We start from the raw sequence: 20390 nt of genomic DNA, 5'->3' as shown, positions 1-20390 counted from the left end.
ATTTGCAATACCCAGACATTCGTCCAGGCTATATATTTTTTCCAACATTGATATTTAACACAAATAATGGCACATATTGGATCGGCTTCAGTAAAATGTTTTATATACTTGCAATTAATAGGTTTAGGTTTTTGCAGATGATAATGACAATGCCAGCATAATCACTCGGTTTAAATGAGAAAAATGTCAACATAGGCTGTGGCAGAGAATTTCTAGGGGGTGGGGTATTACACATTGCTACTGTTTCCACCAATGATATGTATCGCTGCATCATCAACAACGTTGTTGGAACTACAGTGTTCGAATCAGATTCCAAAAATAATTCAGTGGAAATGCATGGATTCCAGTTTCTTCCAGTAGCAGCAACTGGAATCCATGCATTTCCACAGAATTATTTTTGGAATCTGATCCCTTATCATACCTGTTCATTCTTACTCGTCGCTCGACTTATCGTGACTAAATTCAAGATGGCTGCAAACGCTAAACTTCGTGAAGATACTGTCTATATAAATCGTCTTGTAAGTAAACTTCCAGTGCTTTTTAAAGTTCTCAATGTCTCGTTTTAAATGTCAGGGCCCTCGGAAGTCTACCAATGAAGTGTGGAGATACATTGAGCCTCGTAAATGGTGTAAAACAGTGATTTATTTGCATGGCTAGCCCGATGCCGAAGCACCACCATTGAAAAAGCTGTTGGTAGCATCGGCTAACTAGCGCCAGATTTTGTGCAGAGTGCAGGGGACAAGCCGAGATGGGCTATGAGACATACGTTCACACTCGGTATCATGTTTCAACACACTTTAGGTCAATATCACACCGGAATTCTCCTTTAAGAAGAGTTTGTGTAATCTTAAAAGACAAAGATTTTAACTCCGGAGCCTTGCGACAGAATAGAGGAAGATAAATCAGTAACAGGACTTACCTTCACGAACGTGAACATCATTCAGGCTGGCATGTTCATAACTAGCCAAACCAAGGCTGGCTAGCATCCGGTGAACATCGGTTAGGAAGGAGAAAGATTGGACTCATTTCTCGAAGCTGCGCGGAGCGTGAGTAGAGGAGAGAGGTCAAATAATCCATCACAGGGAGCAACAGTAAAAGGAATGGACATTCCATAAACAGTAGTAGTAGTAGGCATCTAGTAGTAGCGATCTAGCTCCAGTCCAGGGCATGCTAAATAGACGTGAAAGAGACACGGAAAGTGAACGTTTATCGGAGGATTCGCTCACGCTAGAGGATAACCAGCAAGAGGAAAGTGTAAGCTTACCAGAACAAGTAGAAACACACACAATGGCCACCACAGCAGTACAAATATCTCCACCAGATAGTTTTGATTTTTCAAACTCAGCTAACTGGCCTAAATGGATAAGGAGATTTGAACGCTTTCGTATGGCATCAGGCGTCATTCATAAACCTGAGGAGTACCAAGTGAACTCTCTGCTGTATACTTTAGGAGATACAACTGATGATATGTTGAGCGTTTTGCCATTGTCAGAAGAAGACAAAAAGATATATGACAAGGTGAAGAAGGCCTTTGAAGCCCATTGTGTAGGAAAACATAATGTAATTTATGAAAGAGCAAAATTTAACATGAGGCACCAGGAGCAGGGAGAAAGTGTTGAATCCTTTATAACATCAGTACACACTCTGGCTGAGTGTGGCAACTGCCAGTTTGGCGCACTCCGAGAAGAACTAATAAGAGACAGGATAGTTGTAGGGATTCTAGACAGAAAGCTATCTGAACGCTTGCAGCTAGATCCAAATTTAGATCTGGCCAAAGCAATCGCATGCGCACGTCAAAATGAGACTGTGAAGAAACAGCAGTCGGTGCTGCATGGCGAAAACACAGAACACATGTGGACAGTATTAGGTACAAAGGAAAGGGGCCGAGACCTCAAGGAGGCAAGGGAAAATCTTCCAAAGGAGAGAAGCCACCTCAGTACAAGTGGGACAGCCCCTGTGAGAGAGAGTGCAAGTGGTGTGGTGGAACACAGCACCACCAATGGAAGGACTGTCCAGCAAAGGACGCAAGCTGCAGGAAATGTGAAAAAAAAGGGCCACTACGCTGCGGTTTGCCGGTCCGCGAGAGCAGTCCACACCGTCACACAGCAGAGATGGCAGGAAGAAAACGAGGAGGAGTATGAGTTCCTCGGGTCAGTGACAGTCAGCACACGCTCATTGACAGAGTGGACAGAAACACTGGCCTTTAACGGAGAACCTGTCACATTCAAACTGGACACTGGCGTGGCAGTGACCGCCATTCCAACAGAGGTGTTCAAGGTGGAGCGCGACGGACCTCTCACAACACCCAGCAAAGTCCTATATGGTCCGGGAAACAACATTCTGGAGGTCCAAGGCTGCTTTAAGAGCAAGCTGTCAGCAAAAGATCACAGTGCAACACAGGAGGTGTTTGTGATGACAGGACTTTCAAAACCTTTACTTGGCTTACCTGCTATCGAAGCCCTGCACCTGATACAAAGAATCGAGGAAGTGAGAGATGCCCAAGAGGACTTTAAGGCTGCATACCCAACAGTGTTCAGCGGATTGGGACGTCTCAAGGAGAACTACACAATCAAGTTGGAGAGGAACGCCACTCCATATGCCCTCTCTACGCCTTGACGAGTTCCAATCCCTCTACGAGGTGAGGTCTGCGACGAGCTTGACCGCATGGAAGCGATGGGAGTCATCTCAAAAGTCACACAGCCTACAGACTGGTGTGCGGGAATGGTTGTCGTTCCGAAAGCAAACGGGAAAATACGGATCTGTGTTGATCTCACCCACCTCAACAAATGGTGAAACGAGAGCGACACATTCTACCGTCCGTCGATCTGACTCTGGCACAATTGTCTGGAGCAAAGGTCTTTTCAAAGCTTGACGCACGATCCGGGTTCTGGCAGATACCTCTGGCCAGGGAGTCAGCGCTATTGACAACCTTCATAACTCCCTACGGTACTGTTTTAACAGGCTCCCTTTCGGAATTTCGTCGGCTCCTGAGCATTTCCAGCGCCAGATGTCTCAGATGTTGGAGTCACAGGACGGCGTGCTCTGCCATGCTGACGACATCCTGGTTTTTGGAAGAACACAACAAACGCTTACATCAGATATATAGTACCACTGATTACTTATTAACATTAACCATTTTGATTTTCAGTAATACTAACCCACTCTACATCTCTCTTTCTTTCCCCTTACTGTACCTCACTTGTGAGGTATATCATCACCAGTCATCAACCATCCATGTGTTGGCCCTCCTCTCACCCATCTCAAGTCCCATCCTCGACTGCCCTATTACTGTCCCCCTATCTGGATTCCTGGCCCGTACAGCCTAGCGACCCATCACCTGCCTATGACAATTCTGCCCGGATTCCTGGCCCGTCTGCCGACCCACCACATGCCCCTTGACAACTCCCTTCCCCTGGACAAATCCAACGCTGGACTATTTGAACTTTCTGTCACTAAATCAGGATTAATGAATTATCAAACCGGATACGTAATCACCCCACCTCTTGTAACTTTTAGCTCAAGTGCTTTTAACACCATGTCTTATTCTCTACACCTGACTATCATATGCATTTGTCTTGTATACAGACCTTACAGTCCTGTATTGACCCTAGGCAGATGGGTCAGGCCCTTGAGTCGTGGATCTGCTCGAGGTTTCTTCCTATATGTATCTCCAATTCTAGGGAGTTTTTCCTCGCCCCTCTCTCTTTCTTTTCTTTTCTTCCTTTCTTTCCTTTTTCTCTGATTGCCTACATTCTGTAAAGCGCCATGATACATGTGTAATGTTTTGGCGCTCTATAAGCACAATAAATTGAAATTGAATCAGGTACTACAAAAACTACAAGAGGAAGGGCTGACACTCAACGAGAAGTGCGAGTTTGGCCGGGACAGCATGATCTTCATCGGCCACACAGTCACATCTACGGGGATCGAGCCGGACCCTGGAAAAGTAAAAGCCATTATGGAAATGCCCGAGCCCCAGAACGTAGCTGATGTGCGCAGGCTGCTTGGGATGGCTAACTACTTGACGAAATTCATTCCCCAACTCGCAACAATCACCACACCACTAAAAGAACTTCTCAGCGACAGGAACGAGTGGCATTGGGGAACAAGTCAAGTTGAGGCATTCAAAAATTTGAAGCTGGCTTTGAGCTCTACACAAGTCTTGGCACAGTACTCGCCAACAGCAGAGACGAGAGTTGCAGCCGATGCATCTGCTCATGGCATCGGAGCCGTTCTCACACAGAAACAAGCAGACGGGAAATGGAGACCCATAACATACATCTCCAGGAGCTTAACTGAAACCGAAAAACGTTATGCTCAAATAGAAAAGGAGGCCTTAGCCGCCACATGGGCTTGTGAGCGCCTCTACTCTTACCTCCTTGGGTTACGGTTCACACTCATAACTGACCACAAACCCTTACTACCGCTGCTTGGTTCCAGAGGCCTTGATGACCTTCCACCGCGGATACTACGGTTCCGCCTGAGGCTGCTAAGATTCACCTACGAGATCCTGCACGTCCCTGGGAAGTCTCTTATTACGGCCGACACACTTTCACTAGCACCCATCAACGACACGCCTACAGCCACAGAACGTCAGCTTGAGAAGGATGTTCAGGTCTTTGTGGACACCGTGCGCGCTGCGCTGCCGGCTTCAGAGCCACGCCTACAGCAGATCAGCGAAGCCCAGCGTGCAGACAAAGCTTGTAGACGCGTGGCCCGGTACTGTCTTCAGGGCTGGCCAGAGAAAAGTGAGCTGGATCCGGAGGCTAAACCCTTCTGGTAAGAGAGAGGACACCTTCACCTGGTCGGCAACCTGCTGCTGAAAGACCACAGGTTAGTGATACCTCCAGCCCTTCAGCAAGAAACCCTGCAGCAGCTCCACCAAGGTCACCAGGGCATCACTAAATGCCGCACACGCACCCAGCAGCCAGTGTGGTGGCCAGGACTGTCAAGCCAAATCAAACACCTGATAATGAACTGTAAGTCTTGCCAAATCCACCAGGCCCCCCACAGTGAGCCTATGCGATCTACCCCCACTCCAGATCGTCCATGGCAGAGAGTGGGAACAGATCTGTTCACCTGGAAAGGTCACACCTACCTGTTAATTGTGGACTACTTTTCTCGATACATCGAGGTAGCCCGTCTCACAGTCACATCCTCAGCTGCTGTCATAGCTGGACTGAAAGACGTCTTCTCTAGGCATGGCATCCCCGACATGGTGGTATCCGACAATGGGCTCTAATACTCTTCAGAGGCCTTCAAAGAGTTTACCACCGCCTACCAGTTCCAGCACGTTACCAGCAGTCCCCGCTATCCTCAAGCTAATGGGGAAGCTGAACACGCAGTAGGCAGTGAAAAGCCTCTGGAAGAAAGGGTCTGATCGAACCGAAGCACTTCTTGCTTACCGAGCAACACCCTTGGAACATGGGTACTCTCCAGCCCAGTTGTTGATGGGGAGGCACCTCCGAACAACTGTTCCACAACCAGAGACATCACTCACCCCACAATGGCCTAACCTTGAAGAGTTTAAGAAGGCAGACAGGCAAGGACGTCTTAAGCAGCAGACACGTTTCAACCGCCGTCACCTGGCACGCCCGCTGCCAGAGCTGGAACAAGGACAGAAAGTCTGGATCACAACGGAACAGATTCCTGGTGCTGTTGTCAGGCAAGCTGAGACTCCTAGATTGTTCCTTGTTCAGACGGACCGGGGTTTTTTCAGGCGAAACCGCATTCACCTGCGTGCAGTGGGGCATCCCCCAGAGGCACCTGTGCCATGCCCGTGCCCACAGCAGACAGACACCCAACATGTCACTGCCACCCGCTCAGGGAGAGTGTCAAGACCGCCAGATAGACTGGACATATAGAAGAGGGGTGGATAGGTTTTGAAGGACTGTAGAATGTTCATCTACACTGCTGCATTAGACTAGAGCAGCTCATGTTCTGAAAAAAAAGGAAAGTATGTTGTTGACAAGATGTTTATTCCAGTAACGTGGCAAGATTATTTCAGTTTATTAATTTAGTTGTTAATGACTTTCAGTAAGTCTCAGCAAAAGAATTGATTTACTTTTATTTTGGATGTACTTGCTTTCTAAAAGGAAGAGGTGTACTGGGGACATGTTTATGTGTAACATGGGGAGTGCTTTATAAAACGAGACACACACTGGACATGCTGGTCTCCGCCTGAGTTCCTTCATAGTAATAACACACTATCTGAGTGGCATGTGTTCAATTGGCATATCACGTGCTTCATGTAAATGCTTAGTTTAAGGGAAACGAATGAAGACTTCAAGACTCACCAATTCCATTACACAAAGGCAAAGACCACTCTTCATATTATATCACAGTCCAAATCACAGTGCGTGCAGCCTATATCAAAGTGCCTTCTCACATTTTATAAATGGTCAGTATCGTTTGTGTTGTGCCTGAACAAGTATCATCCTTATGTAAGATGCTGTTGGTGCATGTTGACATTGTAAACGTTCTCTAAGAAGAGTGAAAGGCAGTTTGCAGTAAAGCTACTCTAGCTAAATTATGGTGCCCCCTCTGTCCCTTGGTGCCCTACGCACAGTGCGTGATGCGCATGGTGGTTGCGCCGGGACTGCAATTGACCACGATCTCGCTAGGTTTTCATGGCATCAACTGACAATTGTAGCCTATCGATAAAGAATGTGTGTATGCCATGACAGGTGTTTAAAGGCAAAAGACGAAAGAAAACACTTGTGTCGAAATATAGGCTACTTCGTTTGTGTTGTGCCTGTCTAGCACCAGGGAAAGTAACAGTAGCAGTGATAAGCAAATGCAACAAGATCACCCGTGGTCATCAAATAACTTAGTGTCCTTCTATTTGGGCATGAGAGGTGCTCACTTGAAATAATGTGATCTTTTGACCCAGAGGAGGTCTATATTCATGTGGCCTGTGCTCTGGAAGTGCTGCTGTGTCTACGTGTTCGGTGGCGGAGTTGAGATGTATTGACCCTGGATGACCCGACAACCCATTGAAGAAAGTTATTGGAGAGGTCTGGTGCGCGGCAGAAGCGCTCATTATAGTATGGTATACTGTATAGGCTAAATGCGAGAGGGCAACGAAATCCGCCTCTTCCACCCTCTAGCCCTCTCTGTGTGTGTGTGTGAGAGAGAGAGAGAGAGAGAGAGAGAGAGAGATAGGGGGGGCGGCGGATGCAAGAGGTCGTGGTATGCGATTCCTGAGCAACACAACTTTTGCGTTCAACTACTCATGCAGTTCTAAAAAGTTTGTTCTGACGTTTTTGAAAGATCGCGACTGTTGTGGTGCACGTTTTGACATTCGTTTTGGCCAGCTCCTGTAGCCAACTGAGATGCAGTAAAAGATATGGTAGGTGATATACCTGAAATTGGGAGGAAGACAAGTTGCAATTGTTATAGGTAAGTATCGCTTTCTTCATCCCTATTCGAGGCATTTTATTCACACAAACTTACATTTTAGTAGCCATACTTGCGCGCATAGTAATTATATCCAGTGACCTAAATGCATGGTAATCAGTCAACCGTAAAGTCTTGGCGTCATATTCTATTCACTAATGTCCATAATAAACAAAGGGTGAGTTATTTGAATGCTCTGTGCTCTATCCGAAAATGCTGGCATGTCAGGTTAGGGTAATGTGCAGAAGTGACATATTCGGTCGCATTATCTGAATTTATGAAAAAAATAGGCAATAATTTTGAACAAGTGCTATGCTTGCTTGTGCTACTTTGTTTAAACATCTGCCATCGTTTTCAAAGACCTTTGATCCCCTAAAAATATGTCATTACCTTTAATACGTTTCCGGTTAGGAACTGTTCGCTATTTATTTAAGGGGATACCGGAGGAGTTTTGGGAGCGTCAGTCAAAAAAGGCGTGACCCTCCCTCGCCGGCAAGATTTTTTTCTATGACACCACAAAGTGATTGAGAAAAAACGCATGACCCTCCCCAACAATTTATTGATGCCTTCTAAAGACCTACTGGGTCAGTTTGGGAGCTTGCATGCTACCACTCCTTCCTTGAAATGCCTTGAAAGGCTGTCGTTTGCAAAATTTCACAAATAATCATCGGGACCAAAACATACCTGTCAACTTTTTCCAGGTTTATCACGTACTATTTTAACTTTTTCTCCCGCTGTCTTCTCCTGCTGTCAAGGGGGTGCGAGGCCCTGTGCGAACTTGACAGGTGCAAGGCACTTTTCACTTACGTGCATGAAATCATGAGATAGCCTACGTAGCCTACTGTCGGTGCATTTTAATAGTAGGCTAATAGGCTACACCAGCTTGTCTTTAAGAGGGGAAAATTGTAGGCTATAGCCTATAACTTTAGCTGAGTCACATATTTGGACATAAGCCGCTTAGCTACATCACGAAACCAAACTAGTGTAACAAAGGCGAACACTTTAACAGGGGTAATTAATTAGGCGTGAATCATTGTGCTGAACGTTATTTGTCAATGTTCAGAAACACACGACATTCAAAGTATTGATAAGATGTGCACTATGGAACTGGTAGGCTAACATTGGACAAATAAATGACATTGACTCGCCATATCCTGACTCAGAAAAAAAACATTTTCTTGCTTACTTTGCCGCAAACTCATCAATGAAATTATAGGCCAGCGAATAGCGTCTTTTTCCATTCATAGAAGGGCAAGCCCAATAGTCTCTCCTGTGACGATGCGCAAATAGTTTTTAATAGCCTATTCAACTTCGAAAAGCTTCGTTCGATGCCAGTCACTGACCGCAATTTCGGGAAGGGTTGTTCAATCTCTTTAAGTTGTGTAGTAGCCTACTGTCCCCTTTAGAATATCGAGCCTATTGGTCCAGTGCGTTAGGCTATGTCCTGGGATTCGGCGCTGCTCAAAAAGAAAAAAAACTTCAGGCTAGACTTTTATGGATGGTTATGAGGAGCAATATGAGAGAGAAATTTGATGATCATTGATCCTTGTTTTGGGACGTTAAGCCTTTTCCATAGGCGTCAGTGAAGGAGATTGAAGAAACATGCTGTCACGTCACCTAAAGTTCATAGGCCTAGTATGACTTCATGCTAAATTTTTTGAAGGTTCTTAGTGATTATTAGGAACAATATGAGAGAAATGTGGTGATCACTGATCGTTGTTTTAGGACATTAGGCCACGTTAAGCATTTGCTTAGGCTAATAGGCGTTTATGAAGAATGTCATCATTGGCCAGGTGTGAGGCCAATCAGACGCGAGGCCCTGGGTGACGGGCCAAATTTAGCTGTGTTCATGAATACAAAAGTTGGGTGACCCTCCCTCCTAGACTAAAAAAAGTTGGGTGACCCTCCCCTCAACAAATAACAAAAAGACATGACCCTCCCCTATTTTCCTCCGGTGGTCCATTCCATAAATACCGAACGGTCTTAGTCTTACCTTACCACGGAGGTCTTTGGGTCAGATTGCTTTATGACTCAAGATCAACAACATTACGCAGCGGCGCAGTAGGCTAATGTTCTCTCGGTTTAGTGCAGCAACAGATTGGAGTAGCTCTGAGAAGCGAGAGTGGTGCACGGGGGCTAAGATACATTGCATTTACCCTAAGGAGTTGGATCATTATGACAGCAGTAACCAAATGATGTGTTTGGTTTAGGTGCAATCCAGAGCACTCTTACCCTGAACAGTTATCAGTAGTTGGCCACTGAATGCTAGGCTAATGGGTTGCCAGATCATTCTACCTTTGAGTTTTTGTTGCTTCTTTGGTACATCCACTTCATGTTGGACAAATGTCACACCACTCTCTGTGATTGTCCATCTCTTTATTTTTCCTGACCCTTTCTTTCCTCTTCTTCTCTTCTCTTCACAGGAGGTGCATCCCCTGTTGTGTGTGCTCTTGTGGGTCTGTGATGGCAGCGTTCCGCGGCGTGTGGACACAAGACTTCTGGCGTGCCGTCTTCGGCGAACTTCTGGCCATGACCCTGTTTGTCTTGCTGAGTCTGGGCTCCACCATAGCCTGGGGTTCCCCAACGAACGCCACCGCCCCAGCCAGCAGCACCTCACCCACTCACCCTCCTGACCTGGTGCTAATCTCCCTCTGCTTTGGCCTGGCTATAGCCACGCTTGTCCAGTGCTTTGGCCACATCAGTGGTGCCCACATCAACCCGGCCGTCACCGTGGCAATGGTTGCCACGCGGAAACTGAGTCTGGCCAAAGGGGTGTTCTATGTGGGGGCGCAGTGCGTGGGGGCGATGATTGGGGCAGGGATGCTGTACGCCATCACTCCAGAGGCTGTCAGGGGTGGCCTAGGAGTCACTAAGGTGAGGGATTTACAAGACCTTTAAAAATGTACCAGTGAGCTTCACTAGTACAACCAAAGAAAGACTACAATTATAAAGATGTTTCATCAACTTTAAGTAAAGCTTTAAATAATTTCTTTTTTTATGTGTGTGTGTTTGGCAGGGGTGAGGGGGGGTCCATGTTGTGCATAGCTGTGAGTGTGACATGCATTGTGTTTGAAGCCCTGCTACTTTCTCTGCGCTTACACTACTCTCTGCTGCCCTCTGCAGGTGAACCCTGGCATGTCGGTTGGCGCTGGTCTTTTAGTAGAGCTCCTCATCACGTTCCAGCTGCTCTTTACCATCTGTGCCACCTGCGACCCAAAGCGGACTGACCTGAAGGGGTCGGCAGCCCTGGCCATCGGCCTGTCTGTGTGCACTGGACATCTGTTTGCTGTAAGTATGCCATCAGATGATCAGCTGATCTCGCAGCACATAGATGGATAAAACTACTTTCTTTTGAGAGGGGGATGTCACTCAGACTGGTCAGTCTAATGGCGCTTTCCAAGCACCTTTGATCTTGACCAGAAGGAGATACTCAAGAGACTGCTGGTCAGTGAACAGCAAGGTTTGAACTGATTACACGGACCATAATGGCAAAAATCACAATTACAATATGTATCTCGGTGTTGAAGTCATGGTTCGGTTAATTTTTGATTTCCTGATTTCCGCACACAAAAAAGCCTACTGTTGATTACTGTTCAACCCTGCATTTGGTACACAGCTGTATCGAACCTAACATTCTGTACCTAAATGGTTCGGTACGAATATGTTTACCTTTACAACCCCTAGTGAACAGTAAGTGTTAATTACCATTGGTTCCTTCAAGGTGATGTCTTGACTATCTTGAAAGAAACACTGGTCATCACCAATTAGTAGGGGGGCCTATGTGTCTAATTTGGGGGCTTGTGGAATTCGCATGTTAATTTTTGGAGAGTATAATATCTTTGTTCTAGGTTCTTTGAGGTTTTTTGAAGGTTTTGAAGGACCTAAATCAAAGGTCAAATTCAGAAAAGGTCAAATTTGGTGTTTTGTCCATAAACCTCACATTGTCCAAAAGTGGACCACACAAACAATACAACATTATAAAACATTTTTAGGCTGATGATTGATCTCTTTAACAAGAAATTGTGCCTACAATTCTCAAAATTGTCCACTTTATACAAAATTATACTTCAATATCAATACTATCAATTCATGCCTATTAGTGTGCTTGAGTGTAGGCCTAGCCTGTTCTGCCAGTTCTTGTCTACACCCATTCAGAGCACAAAGTGCAGAGATCTCTGTTAAATCAAGTTTAATAGACTTTTACATAGCTAGTACCATCTGAAGTCTGTAAGGCCTTCCGTAGCCTATGTAAGTGTGAAGAAAAGAAAGGGTAAAAGGATCAGATAGACAGACAGATGAGTGTGTGTGTATGTCTGTAAGAGAGAGAAAGAGAAAGAGAGACACTAGCAGTGACAGTTGGCTGTTGATAGCTGGCAGTTATAGAATTTAGAATATCGAATAACCTGAAGCACATAGTGCTCTGTTCTTCATGGTTGGTGATATTAGTGACCTTCTAGCCTTCTACATTTGAACAAGCACATTTTCATAGTTCATGGTGGCACAGTCTACTGTAGTTAGGTTATATTCTTTGGTGTGTCTTTCTGTTAGTCAGGTGATGGCACACATATTTTAAAAGAAAAGATTTTGGGCTATGTATCCAGTGGCAGATATGTGTGGACTGGTGAATGACCCATCACTAGAGACATATGCCAAATTTCTTGTTTTTGTCCATGAGAGAGTATGGAGATGGTGATCACAGATCAGCCAATGATTACAATGTTACAGTGCAGTTATTTTACAACAGAACAAAGCAGTTTGGCACAGGAACTGCTACAAATCCACCTGCAACAGTGAGCATCTGCAGCATGCTAAGATTCACTACTAGAAATCATGTGAAGCAGGCAGGACTCAGTGTCTTCAGAAAAGACGTGGTAGACCATCTTCTGAACCTGCAGCAACACCTGCAACTGCATCAAGTCCATCTAGAGGCACTTTGTACACTTGTTCAGCAGCAGCTGCTGCCAGCATAGATAAGTGCTTCTTCTGTCAGAAGCAGACAAAAGAGGTGTCCTCTTTTAATGCAGGATGCAAGGACTTCCTTATCTTTGAAATGTTCCTTAAATGGTAAAATGAAGTTTTGGTGATCTGTTTTATGTGATTATTTAGTGCTAGGTCCTGGTCAATTATAACTCCTAGGTTTTTAACACTTGTGGATGAGGTCAGTGGAAGATCACTATACAGTATGTAGCCTGTGATGTGGATAGGATATCCCTCATCTTTTTAGAACCTAAAACCATGACTTCTGTTTTATCTGAGTTTAAAAGCAGGAAATTATTCGTCATCCATGTCTTTATATCTCTTATACATGTGTTAAGTTTGGCTAATGGGATTAATTCATCAGGCTTTATGGAGATAGTATAGTTGTGTATTATCTGCTAAACAACAGGGGCCCCAGTACTGAGCCTTGAGGCACTCCATATTTAACATAATCTGGGTAGATGGTTTATTATGGACCTGTACAAATTGTTGACGGTTAAGAAGGTATGATCTAAAGCGAGTGCTGAGTCTTTGATGCCTATCAAATTGTCAAGCCTAGGTAGTATGTAGTAGTATGTCATGGTCTATAGTGTCAAAGGCAGCGCTGAGGTCCAGGAGGACCAGTATTGATACAAGGCTAGGTTTTTTGAGGGAGGGCTTAATAACAGATGTCTTAAATGACTGCGGTACATGCCCTGATAGCATTGAATTATTTATAATCTAGAGCAAAACATTATCCAGGAAGGGGAGAGCAGTCTTAAGAAGGTGAGTAGGAATAGGGTCTAGTAGACTAGTTGTAGATTTTGATGAGGAAATTGTGGAGGTGAGATCTAATATGTTGTGTATATGTAAATGAATTAAATGTTGTTCAAGGTCTCATCTGTCATTCTGTTATGTTTTTGCTATCTTTCAGCAATGGAGTATGTGTATATGGTGAAACTGATTGGTTATTGATCTTATCTCTAATAGTTTTACTCTAATTGTTTGGCATACAATCATAACACTGACATACAATCATTCTGTTGAAAATAACTGTTTTGTGAACTTTATTCAACATAGCCAGTGATTTAGGCGAGATTTCTGGTGTTAATTACAGTGATATATACAATAAAAAAAAATAGGGTTGAAACAGGTAAAAAAATGGAGACATAATTTTTCTCCGTGTTCAATGACCTCTAAAGACAATCCAACCACTCTCCAAAAATTAATATTTCAAACCCACAGAAACCACATAGGCTCTATGACTACAATGACTATAATGTAGGAAGTTCAAGAGGCATGTCAATGGAAAGTCTTGGAGAAAGTCCAGCGTATACTGTGATAGGTTTGTTCTGTTACTGAGGTGTAATTTTAAAAACTGTATTCAACTAATGCTAATACAGGGGACACTGTTCAATCTGTCCTAGTGCAGAAAATATGCAGTAAACAAGACAAACTCATCTATAATAGCAATCTAGGCGGATGTGGAGTTACAATTATACAAGTAATGGAAAATCCATGTAGCTTATCATGAATATAAAGTGATTCATTTTGAGTAATGACAAGATGAGCAAACACGCTTTTAAAATATATACAGGTGCTGGTCATATAATTAGAATATCATCAAAAAGTTGATATATGTCAGTAATTCCATTCAAAAAGTGAAACTTGTATATTATATTCATTCATTACACACAGACTGATATATTTCAAATGTTTATTTCTTTACATTTTGATGATTATAATAACTGACGAGTAATGAAAACAATATATGAAACTTGGATAATATATACATTCATTCCACACAGACTGATATATTTCAAGTGTTTATTTCTTTTCATTTTGATGATTATAACTGACAACTAATATATACAGTATATACATTGAGTCATCGGAGCCAATGTACATATTTTAATCAAGAATACAAATTAAGCTAATAGTGTATTGCAGCACAAGGCCATCCAATTAATTATATTCATGTATTTATTTGGAGAACGTAATAAATGAACGCAGATGTTTCATTATAAAGCAGACGATGCCTGTTATTTTACATGCATAATTACATTTATTTTTAGAGCATTCACAATCATACAGCAAATTATCATTCTTACTGAAAGAAGAACATGCTAGAAGCTAGTGTTCAAGTGGTTTCTTTATTTTAAGTAGACAGTAGGCCTATCTAGGAATAGGTATGTAAGTCAGGTAAGCTTAGAAAATTGTTATTGAAATGTCATGACTATGAGTGACAGCACCAGATTTAGACAGCACAATTTAATCATATAACTGCAAAGAATATGGAGCCATGCATCTTTCAGTGTGCAATTCCCCTCACAAAGTTCAGGTAAATGTTGATGTGATGTTGATGTGAAGGACAATTGCACTGATTTAAATACTTGTGTGATATGATGCAAATTGAGAATGGACTCGTTTGGCACACACAGACGAGATGAGAAATGCTATTGCAGTGTAAAGTGGTTCACGTGCAACACATCAGTGTAACATGCATTTATTGTATCATGTAAATACTTCAACACATCCAATTCTATTTTTTCTAAAGGTCAGCAGTACAGCCGCTTGAGTTCCCCCTGTTGATAGTGGTAATGGCCAGTTGTCACTGTAAGGTAGCCCACCACATAGACACAGAGACAGACACCTGTCTGATTTCCAATCAGACACACCTTTTTCTCCATTGGCCTCCAGTTATTGTAGCCCCCACCAAGCTGGCAGCGCTATTAACATACATTCTGGAGCCCAATGCAGTATCTAGCTTTCTAATATCTATGGCCTACCAGAGGACACAACTGACTACTTTTAGGGACACCGGCAGTCTGTAGAGGGCTGCTATCTCTTTGTGATTAGCAGGAATCATACACTTTACTACTTGTGTTGAATTGTCAATGGTGTTTTAGGCACCAAAACACCAAATAAACACATTTTTGTACAAGGGACGTTAGTATGAAATACCCCAGTACTTCTAGTACTACTGTTTTTCCTTATGGGTACACTCAGTACTGAAGAAACAGAATCGGCTTGGATCTTGTTTTGGTTTGCTTTGCTCTAATTTCTCACATATTTAAGATATCCCAGTTTGATTCAGTCCTTGGCGAAGCTTGTCATTTGAATGGCAGCCACATGGGTACGGCATGAAGGACTTTTTTTTTCCGTCACACACCCGGTTGCCAAGGACACTGCTGAGGAAGTGAGTGTCCTCGTGGCGTGGCCCCCATGCTGGGCTTGGCTGCAGCTCTCAACCTACAAACGCTGCACTGCACTCCACTCCCAGCGACTTTCATTAAAGGGGCTTTCATTTTGTGACTCTCCCACCTCTGTGTCACACACACACATACACACACACACACTCTCACATGCACACACGTACACACACACACACACACACACACACACACACACACACACACACACTCACGTACACACACACACACACACACAGGTATAATAGGATTTCAGAGGGAGAGATCTGCCCGCTGTTGAAACATATTAGGAAGTGGGCCTGTGGTGAAACTGTGGTTTTGTAATGAGATGGAAGGTGCAACGCAAACAAGCACTCTTAAGTGAACACCCCACTCAGTAGTGAGGACTGATAAGAATATGATACAGCTACAACTGAACACAGAAACTCCTGCAAAACCTTTGATTGTCTGCCTCAAAAAAAAAAAAATTGACTAAATACATAATATACAGTATGTGTTTTTTGAGTTAATTTATGTGTGTGTGCATTTCAGATTCCATACACCGGAGCTAGCATGAATCCAGCTCGATCATTTGGACCAGCGGTGGTCACCGCCAGCTGGGAAAACCACTGGGTGTGTTGAGTGTGCTGGGGTGTCCTGTCTGTTTAATTAATGTATATGTTTGTATGTGTAAGCAGTATTTCTGCTGTCAGTGGGGATACTAACAGGGCCGGTAACTCTAGAAGGTCACGAATGAGACATCCGTCTGGTGCACTGTGTCTATGTCTGAGTGTGTGTGTGTGCGCCTGTATGTGTCTTTGTGTGTGTCTATGTGGGGGGTGAGTGTGTGTGCATGTGTGTGTGTGTGTGTGTGTGAGGCTGTGGGTGTGTGCGGGTGTGTGTGTTTGTGTTCTTGTGTGCGTGTGTGTGTTGCACTCCTTCTGAGGTCAGGTTCGGCCTCTCTGACTGACAGGGGGGCAGAAGGCCAGATGTCTATTTTAGCAGCGGCTGGAATGTGTTATAGAGGAGAGGAGGGTGTGGGTGGGCGCGTGTGTGTGTGTGTCTGTGTTGGGGGTTGGGGAGGGTGTGTGTTTCTGTGTCGGGGGTTGGGGAGGGTGTGTGTGTGTGTGTGTGTCAGGGGTCGGGGAGGGTGTGTGTGTGTGTGTGTCAGGGGTCGGGGAGGGTGTGTGTGTGTGTGTGTCATGGGTCAGTGAGGGTGTGGGTGGGTGAGTGTGTGTGTGTGTGATGGGGAGGGTTAGGTGTGATGCTAGATGGTGACAAGCAAGAGCGATGGTGGAGACAGCTGCTTAATGTCGCAGTGGGCTGGGAAGGAGAAGAGGAGGCTAGAGACATGACCTGAGAGACACAAAGACCAAAATATGAAGAGACGGACCAAAAAAATACTGAAATGTCACTGGCTTAGTCTGTCTTTTCATTTTCCTGACCCCCTGCTTTCCCCTGTTTCATCTTTCTCTCTCTCTTTCTCTCAATTCAGTTCAGTTCAATTCAACGTTGCTTTATTAGCATGACTGTGTAGGTACAGTGTTGCCAAAGCACAAAAGAAAACAGCATAACTCTCTTCCCCCCATCTCTCAGGTATATTGGGTCGGCCCCGTAATCGGGGGACTCCTTGCAGCGGCCATGTACGAGTACCTGCTGTGTCCGGACTCCAAAATGAAGCAGCGCTACTCACAAGTGTTCTCACGAGGACGCTTCCCCTCTGAGCCGCTAGTGGTAGCTGACCCGGACCTCGGAGACTTTGCAGAGAAGCAGCCGGCCTTCACAGTGCTGGACGTGGAGCGTGCCGAGAGGCTGGAGCAGCGAGAGCGCGCGCCCACAGGCGAGGTGCTATCTTCAGTATGACTAGTGAGGGTCAGGGAGGGGGAGGACAAGAGCACCGGAGCAGATGCTGCTAATCCTAATGTGAATGCTAAAGCTAACGCTAAGCTGCGCTACTCAACTATAGCACGGCTTCAAGAGACTGACCTGCTGTAAGAGACGGACCACAACACAGGGTGTGTGTGTGTGTGTGTGTGTGTGTGTGTGTTTGAGTGTGTGTGTGTGTGTGTTTAAGTGTGTGTGTGTGTGTGTTTGAGTGTGTGTGTGTGTGTGTGTGTGTGTGTGTGTGTGTGTGTGTGTGTGTGTGTGTGTGTATGTGTGTGTGTGTGTGTGTATGACTACTTGCAGTGGTGTACATCTGCTTGCCTCATTGCTACTCTGTCCTCAGACTCTGTATCAAGCCCTCTGCAATCAATCAAAGTGATTGAAAGCAATGCTTTACAGACCGACAGACTGTCAAAGACACATAAAGAAACACACACACACACACAGGAAAGCACACTTATATACAACAGATATCTTAAACACAAACACACACACACACACACACACATACACACACACACACAAACACACACACACACACACACACACACACACTTCTGAATATACTGACTGCATACAGTACTGGCACTGTCAGGCAAGTCACATACAGACATGGGTGCTGTCCCTCAAATGTAAGTAGGCACACATCCCTCAGAACACACCCTCAGAACACATCCCTCAGAACACACCCTCAGAACACATCCCTCAGAACACACCCTCATCCATCAGAACACCCTCAGAATCCTAAGAAATCACAAGCTGAGATTTTAGTGTCCTCTTAGTGTCCTCTTCAGTGTATCATGTGATTTTAGTGTCTCATCCTCTCCAACTCCTCATGTCCATTTTTCCATACAATGACCTTTAAACCCTACCCAACTCCTCCTCAGGGCACATTGAATGAGAGTCTCTATGCTATGTAATTTTGATTTGCATTGTATTGTTGTTGTTCAGTTTTGTAGACTCTATTTCTCTGACATATCTCACATCATAGTGCCTTAGCCCCAGATTTAAAGACGTCATGTCACGGTCACTGCAGGGCAGGGTAGCCTTTAGGAAAGGCTCTGCCTCCAATCTGACTAGACGACAGATGGCATTTGTGCCTTATAGACCAGCATGCATGACTGCCATACTTTATAAAAAATAAATCAGAGGGCTGCTTTATATTTTAGACCACTGACTTTAGATTAATTTACTGTATGTATTATTTTGTATTGTAGACCACGGGTATAATAGCTTTACTGAACAATGGACCTGATTTTATTTAGATTATAGAGACTTTGGACATACCATATGGAATAAATAGGCCTGCATGTGGTGTGAGAAAATAATATGTGATTAAATACTATGAATTACTAGATTAGAAATAAGAATACTAGATTATTAGTGGATTGTGGTGGACTAATTTCTAGGAGTGATTTGTATTTATTTTAACTTTTGACCACTTCTTAAATGTGAAACTGTTATTACGTACTTGATTAGCACTGTTTCTGGATAAGTAGCTAGTGATTGATTGTTCAACATTCTATTGAAAATTGATTGACTTTAACAAACCCTTTCCATCTACAGACACATGGACACACATACACACTTACACGCACGTACACAAACACACACACACACACACAAACACACACAATATCCATGTAATTGTATTTTTTCATGTTCTTTCCAGCATGTTTTTTATGTCCATATTTTGTTTCTTGGTGTTTTATGCCCCCGACGTTGTCTTCAAGGCAGCGCTGTCGGGAAGGCACTATGGTTAGCCAGGGGTTAGGGTTAGGTTTAGGACAAGATGCCTTTAGGTCGACGGTGGCCGCGCTGCCTGGCAGACAACGTTGGGGGCATAAAACACCATCGAGCCCATATTTTACAGGGAAGGAGTATTCATTTGTGCACTGAATTCATGAATGGCTTTGTGTACTGAATTATATCTTAAATTATGTATCTTAAATACATTGTCTCTGTATTTGCTGGTGTTTTTATGGTTGTAAAAGCCCCTGGGGTTTCCTCACAAATTCTTGCATTTTCTCAAGGTTGCCAGTAGAGGGGAGCAGAGGAACACCTTAGTTACCTCCTTTGAAGAATTTGTGGTTTCAGTACCCACTTTTCGAACCGACAGGACTTTGTTTTACCACCACCACCCCTTCACACACACACACACACAGACACGCACACCATACACACACACACACACACACACGTTTATCTCTCACTCTAGAGATGAAAGGATGCAGACGGGGAGGGACTCCTGGCGTTAGCTTTGCTGGCTCCCTGTCTTCACTTCCTTTTCCCCTCAGCTATTTATTAAAATTTAAACCCTAATCACTCCATTTAATGAATGTTAATTTAAAAAAAAGAAACATTTCCAGATAGCCTTTTTAAATATTTAAAGTCCCTTTCCTTGGAGGGACTTACTGTATTACAGTCCAACATTCCTTATATTAGCATAGAGAGATCATAGTGTGCTATCAGGGCCGATTGTAATGGTCCAGATGACCTGAGCTACACTTCTTCCAGGCTACTGCTGCAGACAAGTGGAGTTTGAGAAGGGTGTGGTGACTTACTGGCATCCTGAATCGTGGCCTAGAGCAAGCTCCTGCTAACAATGGGCAATTAAATATGGAAATATTCATCAAAGCATCTGTGTGTGTGTGTGTGAGTATGTTTGGTGTGTGTGTCTGTCTGTGTGTGTGTTTAGGGTGTGTTTGCATTGGGGTCATAAATATTAATTATATTATCGTGAAATATTAAATAACTTGATGTTGAGAATTCGGAGTGTGTGTGTGTTTTGTATGTGATCCTTTCATTGTCGTGAAAAGTTATATATTGCATTTAGCAATTTACTAATAAACACATTTGAATATTGTTTATTACAGCATTATTCTTAATATCACTTTGCGACACTATAGAGAGATGCTGAAAGGGAACTTATTATGAACGTCTTTGTAAATGTTTCAGCAG

At 43.9% G+C, this 20390-nt stretch overlaps 1 protein-coding gene across 2 annotated transcripts; it reads left to right on the top strand.

Moving 5' to 3' along the window:
• Window positions 1-6877: 6877 nt before the first annotated feature.
• aqp4 (aquaporin 4) lies at window positions 6878-20166 on the top strand. 2 transcript variants are annotated; one of them, XM_042111730.1, is made up of 5 exons: window positions 6878-7016; window positions 9822-10272; window positions 10522-10686; window positions 16098-16178; window positions 17142-20166. In XM_042111730.1, exons 2-5 carry the CDS (start codon window positions 9862-9864, stop codon window positions 17406-17408), a joined length of 924 nt encoding a protein of 307 aa, XP_041967664.1. In that variant the 5' UTR covers window positions 6878-7016; window positions 9822-9861; the 3' UTR covers window positions 17409-20166. The 2 variants fall into 2 exon arrangements, with proteins under 2 accessions (XP_041967664.1, XP_041967663.1); XM_042111729.1 differs by lacking the exon at window positions 6878-7016 and adding an exon at window positions 7071-7401.
• The last annotated feature ends 224 nt before the right edge of the window (window positions 20167-20390 follow it).

The sequence above is a fragment of the Alosa sapidissima genome, chromosome 12 (assembly GCF_018492685.1).
Source record: "Alosa sapidissima isolate fAloSap1 chromosome 12, fAloSap1.pri, whole genome shotgun sequence".
NCBI classification, from domain to species: Eukaryota; Metazoa; Chordata; class Actinopteri; order Clupeiformes; family Clupeidae; genus Alosa; species Alosa sapidissima.
The sequence above is the reverse complement of the archived record's forward strand: the minus strand, read 5'-3'. Positions and strand labels throughout refer to the sequence as shown.

Excerpts from the sequence above, each read along its gene's own strand:
- aqp4 (XM_042111729.1), top strand. The coding sequence starts at position 7,349 with ATGGTAGGTGATATACCTGAAATTGGGAGGAAGACAAGTTGCAATTGT. Across the intron at positions 10,273-10,521 it reads GTGGCCTAGGAGTCACTAAG|GTGAACCCTGGCATGTCGGT; the intron begins GTGAGGGATTTA and ends TGCCCTCTGCAG. Across the intron at positions 16,179-17,141 it reads CCAGCTGGGAAAACCACTGG|GTATATTGGGTCGGCCCCGT; the intron begins GTGTGTTGAGTG and ends CCCATCTCTCAG.